This window comes from Lasioglossum baleicum, chromosome 15 (assembly GCF_051020765.1).
Source record: "Lasioglossum baleicum chromosome 15, iyLasBale1, whole genome shotgun sequence".
In the NCBI taxonomy this organism is placed as follows: Eukaryota; Metazoa; Arthropoda; class Insecta; order Hymenoptera; family Halictidae; genus Lasioglossum; species Lasioglossum baleicum.
The window spans coordinates 3,775,898-3,788,272 of NC_134943.1; the positions used below are offsets into that span (position 1 = coordinate 3,775,898).

Sequence of the window (12,375 nt, forward strand, 5' to 3'; positions counted from 1 at the left end):
CAAACTTTTAGAGTATCCTTTTATACCGGCGCGCAAAACGCCATTAAAATAAGCAGAAATTTACGATGCTTGCTTATGACCCAAGGAGCCCTTGGGAATACATGTTAAAGCCATTACATGGGACGGACGTAAAATGGACAGGCGTCTTTGGTTTATGCTATGTTTACCGAGAATTTCGCAGCGTTGTTCGCGGAACGATTTCATTCTGTCGCAGAAAGCTCGTCAACGAGGGGATCCTCTTTTTGCGAAAGATGTCAAACTGCTCCGTCGTGCAAACGTCCGGGGCTGATGATTCTAAAGTAGCTAAGGTTCCATCCGAAAAAGGAAGGTAAATTTCACGAAAAGGTGTTAAAGTGCTCCACTTTGTAATACAAACTTTCTTCTTAGGCTCGTATATTCATTAAACAAGACTAATTAATCAGGAAGTATATTGCATCTCCGAAGGTGTTACACAATAGCTCTCTTCGGTTTATACGACGCGATACGCCGCAGGCTACGATTTGTATTCCAGCAATTATCTTAGCACCTGCGTCGTTATATGTCATTAGTACCGCTTCAAAGGTCAACGAGGAACGTATTCATCATCTTGTTCAATCTGTGTAGAATACAATGTCGGAAGCACAACATCGGTTGCATATCCTTATAATTGATTACTAGACAGTTTCTAAGCATTTATGACAAAAAAAACATTCAAAAAAGGAATTAATCTCCACGTAGCTATTTTGAAATTATTACAAATTATTACAAATTATAAATTCATATGTGGGCTGCTGGGAACCACCCGTTCTAGTCTATTAGTTTAACATGTTTATATGCATCGATTTATACAGGATGTCACCGAACTCGTGGCACAAGCGTTCGGTGTTGGTACCACATGCAAAAAACTAATAAAAAAGAAGCAATAACATTTTGTTATTTGACACCTCGTTTTCGAGAAAAACGAGTTTGAAAACCCGCCGAGTTCGCGTGCTCTAATGTTTGCAGGAAGTAGAACTGACAGGGGTCATGACCAACGCGTCAGTCGATTGCTATCTACCACCACGATTATTCGCTGAATTTTGAAACTCGATTTACTCGAAAACGAAGCGTCAAACGAAAAATTGTTATTGCTTTTTTCGGTTCGTTTCTGTATGTAGAATCACCACCCTGGCCGAAAAAGAGGGGCTGATCTTCCCTTCAACAAGCAGGGAAAGATTATGTACGGTTCTGCTGCGGAGGGAATGCAACGTTTATCGATTCTCAATGGCCACGTTGATGGTGCACGTTTGCGGGAAGCGCGCCAAATTTCCAAGGAAATTTCCTTGTGAAAGGTCGGCTGAAGGTCGTGTCGCCTTTGGGTCACTGAATTCCTTTCGATGTCGATTGTATCGTCGCGCACGATAACTGTTCCTGTTCGTTTTCCTCCCTCTTTTATTCGTTCGGTCGGCGTAGGATTCTCGTAATCGATCGGCGGAACTATGTATCGGGGAATCTCTGTTATCGAATACGAGATTTTTCAGCCACTTAGTCTTGTATAATGAACTCTGCATACTTCGAATGGCACCGGAGAGAACTGATACGGCTGCCTGATATGACCGATCGATTTGCTTTAAGAATTTATGCACCGTGGTAAATTCGTATTACCTCCTCGCGGCTATTCAAGTAGCTCCTGAATGTTTGGTGCGCGTATTTTCACGTCTTTAATCGGAATTTCTTAACCCGGTTGCGCCTGTCGTATCATGTACGGTATCTACGGTTCATTAGAATGTGAATTTACTGACGTACGCGCTCAATTTTCAAATAGGCCACCATAAGTGGGACGGGTGGTTTCCAGCAACCCACTGTATAATTTTTTGTCTGATGATTTTGTAACGTCCTTGATTATATTTATAACAAACATATGTATCTGTGTGAATTGAAATTATTTGACTTCCGATTTTTTATGCGAAATAAAAATTGAATTCACTGCAAGATATGCATAGGGGCCACGTATTTTTTCTTAATACTTTTGAAAAGCTGAAAATACCACAATAGTATTTTTTAAATTGTTTTTACTGTTTGCATTTTTGTAATAAATGCATAAAATGCGCTGTCTAATCCGACAAAATTTTAGGGATGGGACAGTTTTTCTGTAATTCCTTTTGTGAATGTATGCTTTTAGTTTCTTTCTATTTCATTTATTCGTATACTCAATCCAACGAATATAGTGACTACGAATGTAGTGTATCAACATTTGAGGAACGAAAGTACTTAGATGGATCGTTTCTGGGCCGAAACCCTCGGGTTTCGGTAAATACTCGTGACGAGCAGATGATTATGGGAAGATGCTGCTGAAGTGTATCAGCCAAATCCATTAATGACGATTCGTAGACAATGGAGGGCTTTTTAGAAGTGATAAATGCTTCTAGCGACGTGTGTCTGACAAGATTCTCGCATAATACCTGCATCACCGCCACTTCATTCGAAAAGCATCCATTACAGGCTTTATACTTTAATATTTTATCGATTGTATGATGTATGATGATTGGACTGCGGATTTTATGCATTCATGGTAAAAGTGGGTAGGTGCAATTTAAAAAAGTACAAAGATTGGGAGAATTTACGAGTATCAATGTATTCAGCTTTTTAATGTTATTAAAGAAGTAAAGAAACTTCTACTTTGGACCAGTTTCTTGCAATTGCAATCTTGAATAATACTAATAATATCGAATGCAGAAAATCTTTTATGCTCTAAATAAGAATATGTTACGTAGATTATTAAGGAAATCAGATTCGCATTGAAAATGCAGAGATCGTCAATAACATTGATTCGAGCACTGGAAACAGTCGATTACAGAAAAGCATACATCGTTTATTCAGGAAAGTCGCATTTACTGTTTCATTATTGTTCAAACACCGGAATTGCGGGTATTAAAAACGCACAGCCATATTTAGTCACGCTATTCATGCCACGAAAGAACAGATTCTCGTAATCAAACGTAACTGGTCGTGAATGCGATCCATGAAGTCTTTGTATTTAATTTTGTACCATTTCTTTAACGAAATTATCGCAGGTTAAACATCGAAGATTTCTTCAGAATTCGAATACCTTTTCTACAGAAAATAATTTGTTTTATTTACTTCCAGTTGACGTCAAAATGTCAACAAAAGCAATGATTTCATAATACATCAAATTCGATAAAATTATATTTCTGTTACTTCCGGCTTTCATCACGTGCAATTGGCCTATCTACATTTCCAGCAAAAATTCAAATAAACATAGGTTATGAATCAGATTTTAGAAAGAAATATTAGGGGGACCATTACCGCCTTGTCTTCTATATGAAGTGTCTTACTATTTTGTCCACCGCTGTAAGATCCGGTGGCATTCGTGCGGTACACGAGTACGAGCGCAGCCTCGACAAAGACAGCCAAAGAAAGCCCGACGCGACGGTCGCGAGGCATTCGCTGCCTCAGACCATGAAAAGATCTAATCGAGACACCGAGCACGAACTTCATCTTCACCGTTGTGTCGGCTCGGGCATTCGTACAACACGTACACGAAACGGAAAGCAACCCCTCCGAATTTCTGGCCACCCTCTCGCTTCTAAGCCGCTTCTACGCGGCGACGCATCCGCTTCAACCCTGACGGATTCCAATCTCCACCCCGCTTTGATGCGGTCTCGAAACTCTCCCCGGTATTATTAACTGGGCTCGCGGATGCGCCGCAATCCCGGCGGAGTCGCGCGAACACCTCTTCCAGGCTCATAAAGACACGGGAAAACCGCTTTGTGCCTCGCCAAGCCTCGACTCGACGAGGCTTTGTTTAGAAGACGCGCGCCACTCGCCTAGGCCTCTCGCTTCTGTCTCTCTCTCTCTCTCTCTCTCTCTCCCCTCTCGGTCTCTCTCATGCATTTCGAAATATTGCGCGGTTTTCGCCGCGACGGGACCTAAGCCAGCAACTTCGATAATTAATCCCTAAACGACCCTGCACCCGTACTGCAGTCTACTCGTTTACTATCTAGCGTTCACACTCGCCAACACTGGTCGGAGAAAATGCGTTAAAACGATGACCTTCGGCCCTCTTTACCTTGATAGTCCGTTTCTTAGAGCTTGCTTTAGGTGTCAAGGTTAGGCTACACACAGTTACTCGTGTTCGCTGTTACACATGTATGACGATAGTCTCGCAATTTACTTAGGAATAGTCAGATTAATTTTATACATGCGCCGTTTAAATGTCGGACAGCGGACCACTCTTTTAACTAACTTTTTAAAACATATTTTTCAAGATACTACTGTCGTTCCTATTCGTTTAATTAATTCGTCAGAAAATGGGTGATCGAATGACAATTTTATACTCTTTGGAAATGGAAATGGACCCGCCCTCCGTCGAGGGTTAATGCAAAAGTGGAGGAAGTCAATATTTTCTTCTGTTTGGTTTAAAAGCACGTTTCAATGATGTAGATAAAGATTGCGCATTATTATTGATAGACTGCGGATCTTTATGCAATTTATGGTTTATAAAAATTTTCGAAAAATGCTGAAGCATCAAATTTAACAGAATTTAGTACGATTTTGATTTATTTTGGACCTACAAATGTTATTAACAATGAAAATAGGTTTTATTTAGTACCACTTTCTTAAATTTTGTCCATAAAAATTTAAAATCGCAGTCTAATTATTGACAAACATGATCAAGATTAAAATAAACCGAAAATAGATTTTGAATGAGAAGAAACATTTAATTTGCTTTTTATCATTTGATATTTAACTTTTGTAGTCTACTGTCATACACTCCCGAAGAATAGTTTTATAATGCAAGAATTACCTTCTCCCCCTTTTCAAGAATTCTCTTAAAATACAAACTACCAACTTGGTAAATTGCGTTTTTACAACGCTTTCAAGAAACGTTGTTAAACCCGAGAATAGAAAACTTCATCCGCAGTCAAGAATGTTTCCGGAAAATTCTGACAAGATGATTATCCTCTCGCACACAACGCATACTTTAAAAAGAAACATCAGAACAGCTACAAAATTCTCAAGTCCGTATTTTCATTGTGACAGCTTTACTTATGTCATAAAAACTCGAACGACAATGAGCTAATACGTCTAGCTAATTCCTATCGAATCGTAATCGATCCCGGAAGAATCTGCTCAAATGCATTTTTGCTTCAAGAAAAACGAATATCAAGCGACTTCATTAAAAACCCAGTCAGAGTTCTTATCATTTCTCTTAAAGAAGCGTTCAAACATTTTCTTCGTGCGCATTACCGATCTATTAACTGTTTAATGGCCGGTGTTACGTATGTGTGATTTCATCGAGCCGGCGTTTATCGTCCATGATCGCGCAGATGAGTCTTCGCTTGCGCTGTCTTGTGCGAAATCCTTCAGCCTGACTCCTTTACCTACATTTGCACGTTAGGCTACCGTCACGTATATCAACTGTGTTAAAGTTAAAAGTTACAACGATTTTACTGGCTCCTAAACATCAGCTACATAGACTCCAGTAATTAATAGTAGTCCTGCCAATTTTTGTGAAACGCCTACTCCATCGATCAATCATATTGACCCTCCAACGGCTGACCGTTTCCCACCTATACAATTTGCTGTCGCTTGAGATCATTCGCAAGATTATTTATCAATTATGTAAAACATGTAACAAACATACTTCTCATGTAACATTTTATTCATTCAATTCAATGGTTCGAAATTTGTAAATTTGAAGTTTGTATATGCTCGTGTTATAAAGCGAAAGAAACTTCTGGGACAAGCTAACATGTTCTACAAAGATAATGTTTCACGTTGAGGTGCTCAAAAGTTCCCGCATCAATTAAGCCAGAAGGCGGGCCATTTCCAAAAATTGTGTGTTCCATATTTAATCGAATAGGCCCGCAGTGTTCCCTGCGGAAAGTTTACCATCGAGTCAATAGGTTAAACGGTCTGGAGCGTGTTAATATTATGACCAACGTTACTGAAGAATTTACATCGACGTCGTGCCCGGAACTTCGCGATCAACTTTTCCAAGACTCGTTTTCCAACAACTTACGAAGACTCCTCAAGCCACATCTATTTTGATTCTATTGTACACAATCTCCCGTTCACAATGTACACTAAACTTTCCCTCGTCCATAGTTTCTGATAATCCTAGCTGTCGATGCGACAATAAAATCGCGAGGAGGAGCACAGCGTTCCGGTTCGTCGGGATCGGTTTTCCCGCAAGTAGAATGAGCATGAAGCGCGCAGACGGAACCGCGGACCTGTACAATATATTGCATTATCACGTCGCAGGCTATTGTCTACAATTCCTGCGCGGGGCGTCTCGTTGGAAAGCAGCGTTTCAGATCATATTTAGCGGTGTGCAATTCCGAAATAACCGACGGCTGGCGAGACGATCTAAAAATTGCGGAAAAAGGAGGCCTGCGAAAGAAAGGCGACGCGGCGAATCTATAAACGCGTCGGCGTTTACGTCACTTACGTACTGCTAACGCAGCGTTATCGTGCGGTATTATTGGTCCGCAATGTTTCCTCGCGTACGCTTGACATTTTCGATTGTATTTAGCCTGTTAATATCGGCCGCACTCGGCGTAAAAGCGTAATCTTTACGATCGATCGAGCCCACTTTTCCTACCGAGGAGCACACACACGGTTCGATCGTAACGTTGTTGTTCCAATGTTCTTTCTTTACTAAGGTAGGAGCATGATTCAGGGAATTACGTTTCTAAACGGCAGGCTGGTCTCGCGTCTTAATCGCACGGCCTCCGATAGCCTTGTAAAAGGCAAATCACCTACCTCCGGCGTCTCGTCCGGTACCTTGCCCATCCAGCTGAGCGACAGGATGTTGCAGTCGCACTTGGCATTGTTGTTCTTCTCGAAATGCAAATGCATGATCGCGTAACTGGATCGCGGCGGCCGTCGGGATATTCGTCAAGCCATTGAAACCGGCACTGACAAACGCGATTGTCACTCGGTCGGGAAGGAGCACCGACCCTCCACTACCATTAGTCCGCTATCGGTGTTCTGGGATCCGAGGATCCCCGGTCGATGATCGCGAACCCAGCGACTCCAGAAATCCCTCAGGCGTTCCTGACCGGGCACACCACGGACGCTGACTCGATCATCCTAACTCTCCTCGCAGGCCTAACTCTTCCTCCTCCTCCCCCTATAGCTCTCGTTTTCTCGAGTACACCTTGAACAGGTCACGGAAGAGCCAATGCGATAGGACTTTTCTTGGGCAACTGTCGCATGCAAACCCGCGACCAAACCCCGGGAAAAACGGATGGTTTTCCAGCCGACCAGTCTCACGTCCGGCTCGCAGCGAGCTTTTCACGCCGAGTCATTTGTTTGGTATCGCGGTCGCCATTTTGTCGCCAGGCTCTATATCTCCACCATCCCGTTAAGCCTCGCCGATGATAGCAACGCGGGAGAGGACACGCGTGATAAACGAGGGCGAGCAAGCTTCGTGAGCTTTCGTCGCGACCGTACGTCCGACTGAAAGCTCGGCCGGAGCTGCCACGCACGAGGCACCGTCGTCGCGTTCTGTCAGCGTATTGATTGCGTTCCGCGCTTGCCTGCTTTCCTAGCCACCTAACGGTATCTACCAGTGTTAAATCCGCTGCAAGCTTTTGCGCGCTACCACCACGCTTGTGGAAACTCGCTGACAAAACCTTCCGGGATTACGCTCCTTTTCAGAACTTCCAGAATCGATGTCACAGAACTGCCACTGCACGCCAGCCGAATCTTCCGGGGCCTACACCGTGCGAGAAAATGATCGCGCGTCTTAAGATTTATACGATTTTCATTCATTTTCACGTTGCAACTGAAATTTGTTTCTATACAATATTTCAGTATAATCAAATTGGATTACGGCCCATTTTTTCAACCTATTGTCGTTTCTAATAAATGTTATTCTACATCTTATTAACTATGTTCAATGGTCGATACTGGTTATTCAGTAGCTTGTGTATAAAGGTGTATTTGTCCTTTATCTTTCTGGTTCTGCTCAGTCGGAACGCATATTGAAATATCGATACTTGATACCGAATGATTAACTGGTTTGTTTAACACCAGCACTACCGGACCCGTTAATCATTGAGATTACGAATGTGTTTCTGTGGATAATGATTGGATAATCATTCGGACATATTTTGTAAAAACATCTTGCATTTATTCAGGTTTCGGACAATTTTTACTTGCATATGTACTCTTCAATAGAGAAGTTCACTAAAAAATTCCTGACGAAAGCATTTTTATAGTTCCCATATTTGCGGAAGAAGCAATCAGAAGTCATTCAACAATCACAAATCATTTTAGCAGTGGAACGAAGCGTCTATTTTATTGGACAACAAAAACATACTTGATTTTAAAAAGGTACGGCTCTTGAAATCTCGTAGGAAACAATATTGGAAGACAATTCTTCATTATCATCGGATGCACCCCCGAAAATAGTGTAACTTTGTTCGAAACAATTTTTCTATAAAATCAAGAACAATGGAGAAAAATTAGCACGTCCATTTATTTTCTTTACTCGTTCCACTGACGTCTGGTAATTCTGTCGAGGTGAGTCGTTTCAAGGCTATTTCAAAGTATATACATATACACTGTATAATAGTCACTTAATTACCTGTAATGTGCATCGCATATGTTTCGAAAATAATTTTCTTGTGGTACTAATAAATACACTGCAAATCTTTATACATTTGTGATATTCGAATAATTTTAAAGTGCAAGGAGACTCGCATATAGATAGATATTAAGAGTATATTTAGTTAATTTTTTTATTAAAAAAATGATCTAGTTAGAATAATTAATAAATTTCTTTTACCAACTTTTATATTTCTGAAAATGAGATCTGCAACCGCAGTCTGCTAATGCGCTTCGCGCCGCGTTTCAGGGGCTGTTGATAAAATTGCGATGCAGGCTTATAATAAGCAAATAGGCGAGCTTCGATTGTGCCGGTTCATATTGTTCGAGGCACAATAGAAATGCCAGTACAAATTTCACTTTTGATCGAGTTGGTGTTTCGATACTGTGCACGAGATAATATGATTTATAGTTTCAACGCAACGGGGCGAGTTTCTAAAAGTGATTATTCTTCGTTTTGAGATCATCTTATTTCTTTCTCTGCTTTCTTAAAGTTGCATTAGCCATTCGGTGCGATCTATTTTTACTAATTTCGGTCAAGCTTTTTTTAAACTACTCTTAAACAGTTCTTCGGGATTGTGGGTGAAACAAGCTTTTTTTAAACTACTCTTAAACAGTTCTTCGGGATTGTGGGTGAAACAAGATCACGAAAAATTACCTGCTCTCGCCGGCTACCAAACTTTTCGTGATTTCTTTTCTGGGGCGGATTTAAAAGACTTTGACGGTAAAAATTTATTAGCTATTGGTGCAGATGTGATTGAAATATGTATATCTATAATCTATAATAAAAAAGTTGAGAAGAAAAATTTTGTTTCATATAATATTTATAATATTTAATTAATCAATATTTATTTTTTTAGTATAATAATAGTCCTTAAACTTCAATTTTATTCGTTTAGAATTAAAAATTTATTTGATAATACATTATTCTTTACCGTACCAAAATTAGTAGTATTGAAAATATTTTATTCTTAATATGTTTTTAGTATTATTATAACATAAAATGGTTACTTAATTCACTGTTAAAATGAAAAAAATTAATGTTTTTATGCTTTGAATAAGTTCATTAAACAATGAAGTGAGCTAGCGGGTTCAGAATGGAAGCTTTAATTATCATATTTGAAATAATCTATAATGGCCACATGTTTTATTATAATCTATAATATTCTGAATAATTTTTTATTGAATCATTTATCTGAATTTTGTAGTAATATTCGATATGTTAAACAATAAAAATATTTATGCAATCAGTAAAGTTGCTCGATTAGCCCGTATAGATAAGTTTGTGGCGCAGCGCTGCTCGCCGGTGCTGTCACAATTGTAACATGGTTTCGTGAATTTGTTCAAAGTTATCACTTAAATACGTAACCTAAAAATCTGTTAACCAATTGATTTTGTTCTAAACATCATGGATTACTTAGAAGAACAACACAATGAGATCGAGGCATTGGAATCGATCTACTGTGGAGAATTAGAAAGTAAGCATTGTAATATAACCTATAAATTTGTTGTTGCAATATAGAAATACTACTATTTTATCGGTTACTTCATCCAAATAGTCTATTTAATAAAAAAAATAGAAGTGCATGTATTACTTTACTATTTAACATTTTTATATTTGATAAGGAAAAATATTTTTTTGCAGTTTTAGCCACAGAACCGTTTTACGTGTTCGCTGTACCTATTAAAACGGAAGAGTATGAGCCAGAAACTGTAAATGGTCTTAGTTGTCGATTAGAATTTACCTATACTCCAAACTATCCCGATGAGCCCCTTCTTGTGTCCATAGAGGAACAAGAGAATTTCGAAGGAGGAAGCGACAAACTGTTAAAGGAACACTTAATAGAGCAAATGAATGAAAACTTAGGAATGGTAATGGTGTTTACATTAGTTAGCGCTGCTCAAGAATGGCTGAATTGCCAGTGGGATAAAATTAAATTAAAGAGAGAAGAATCTGCAGCGCTAAAGCAGAGAGAAGAAGAAGAAGCAGAAAGGGTAAGGTATATATACTTCTTCATATTTACCTGTGATATTAATATATCATTTGTTTTACAGAAAAAGTTTGAGGGAACTAGGGTCACCGTAGAAACATTCTTATGTTGGAAGGAAATGTTTGATGATCAAATGGGATACACAAAGCGAAGAGAAATAGCTGAGCGCGAAGGGAAAAAGTTAACTGGCAAAGAATTATTTATGACTGATAAAACATTGGATCAGTCTGATCTTAAATTCTTGGATGACGGTACTGTCCTGGAACAAAATTAATTGATTCAATATAAGAAAACGTACAACACACAACTAATTCTTTTATTTTTAGGAGATGCAGTTAAAGTTGATGAGAGTCTCTTTCAAAATCTGGATGATTTATCTTTGAAAGATGAGGATGACGATGACGACGATCCTGATTATGAACCAAATTATGATAGTGCCTAAACTGAATGCAGTATATTGTTGGTGGAAGAGATTCAGATTATAAAACAGAATGCGAAGATTATGTTGTCCTGGAGTGTTAGAAGTTTAGAGCTCAGGAGAAAGTTTGATACATGTTTTACATTGGCACGTCAAGAGCCTGAATAAAAGTTAATCGATTAAATTTGGCACTGTAAAAGCACTATATCCACATCCATAATGTATCTCTTCCATGCACAATATATTCCACGCTCTTAGATAAAAAATAATCTCAACACTTTAGTAAGAAATTAGTACTTGAAAGTTTATTTTAAGTACTAACACACGAATTGCAGATCGACAAACTTGGAAGCGAATGTGCCACTGTAGAATGAACTAATCGTAATTCTTTGGTGCTATTTGCATTTTATACTGTGGCTGACAATGAGACACGTTGATATCTGTAACGCGGATATATTTTACACATGCAAGTATGAAAGGGGTGAAGATATTTAATAACAAAAATAATTTTTGTAATTATGTATATATAATACCTGAGAATCACTTTCATAAAGTATTGTTTAATAAACATAATATTACAATTTCTCCCGCGCTTCATTGAAAGCGCAGATCATTTCAAAGAAAGGAATAGAAGGGAATAAACTGGCGCGTTAACGATCAGGACTTAACATTTATTCATAGCCTTAAGAGTATAATTTACACGTCCAGTAACAAATTCCGAGAAACAGGATTTTCCTTCTAAATAATTTTATTTTCCATGATTTTCTTTTTTATTCTCGCTCGTAGTATATCTTTCGTAAATTCCTTAATATTTGTGACGTGGCAGTAATTACAATCTATAATCGATGTTACTGATCGAAGTTTATATTTTCACACAACACATAGGAACCTTCAGACAAAATCTCCATTTCGTACATTTACTTAAAGTAAGTCTGACAATTAGAATATAGTACAAAAAATACAACTTTCAAAACGTTGCTCTGCTTGTCCGGATTTGTAACTTTAAAAAACACACGTTATGAATTAATTCGAAAAGATGAGATGGTGAGACAATTTCCGCAGCCTTATGTAATGCATCCAGTGGAACAGAAGAGTCAATCCGAACCATCGATTCTGTTCAAATACGATTACTTGATACGTGCACTAAACTAAACGCTGCTTGACAATACAGTAGCACTACATAATACAATAAATAATTTTGTATACGTCACTGAGGCACAATTGCCATGAGCCAGTGCTATTCACGGATAGATCGCTTATGTGGATCGCTCGAATCTTGTCGTGCTTTACTAGATTTACGCAAAGTGTATTAAAAATTGTGGGACGCCGACGTTTTGTGAGAAACAATAAATTGAAAGCAATACAATT

General features: G+C 38.8%; 2 protein-coding genes across 4 annotated transcripts in view; one reads left to right on the plus strand and one right to left on the minus strand.

Annotated features, from left to right (window-relative positions):
- Tusp (WD40 superfamily protein Tusp) overlaps positions 1-7,513 on the minus strand; it is a 59,365-nt gene extending 51,852 nt beyond the window's left edge. For all 3 annotated transcript variants that reach the window (XM_076439949.1, XM_076439947.1, XM_076439946.1), the window contains exon 1: positions 6,748-7,513. In XM_076439949.1, the coding sequence (XP_076296064.1) occupies positions 6,748-6,843 (96 nt within the window). In that variant the 5' untranslated portion in view covers positions 6,844-7,513. The remainder of the gene's footprint in view (positions 1-6,747) is intronic.
- A 2,361-nt stretch (positions 7,514-9,874) lies between these two features.
- LOC143216257 (RWD domain-containing protein 1) lies at positions 9,875-11,580 on the plus strand. Its single transcript, XM_076439138.1, has 4 exons — positions 9,875-10,076; positions 10,244-10,593; positions 10,654-10,840; positions 10,916-11,580. The coding sequence occupies exons 1-4, from the start codon at positions 10,007-10,009 to the stop codon at positions 11,029-11,031; spliced, it is 723 nt and encodes a 240-aa protein (XP_076295253.1). The 5' UTR covers positions 9,875-10,006; the 3' UTR covers positions 11,032-11,580.
- The last annotated feature ends 795 nt before the right edge of the window (positions 11,581-12,375 follow it).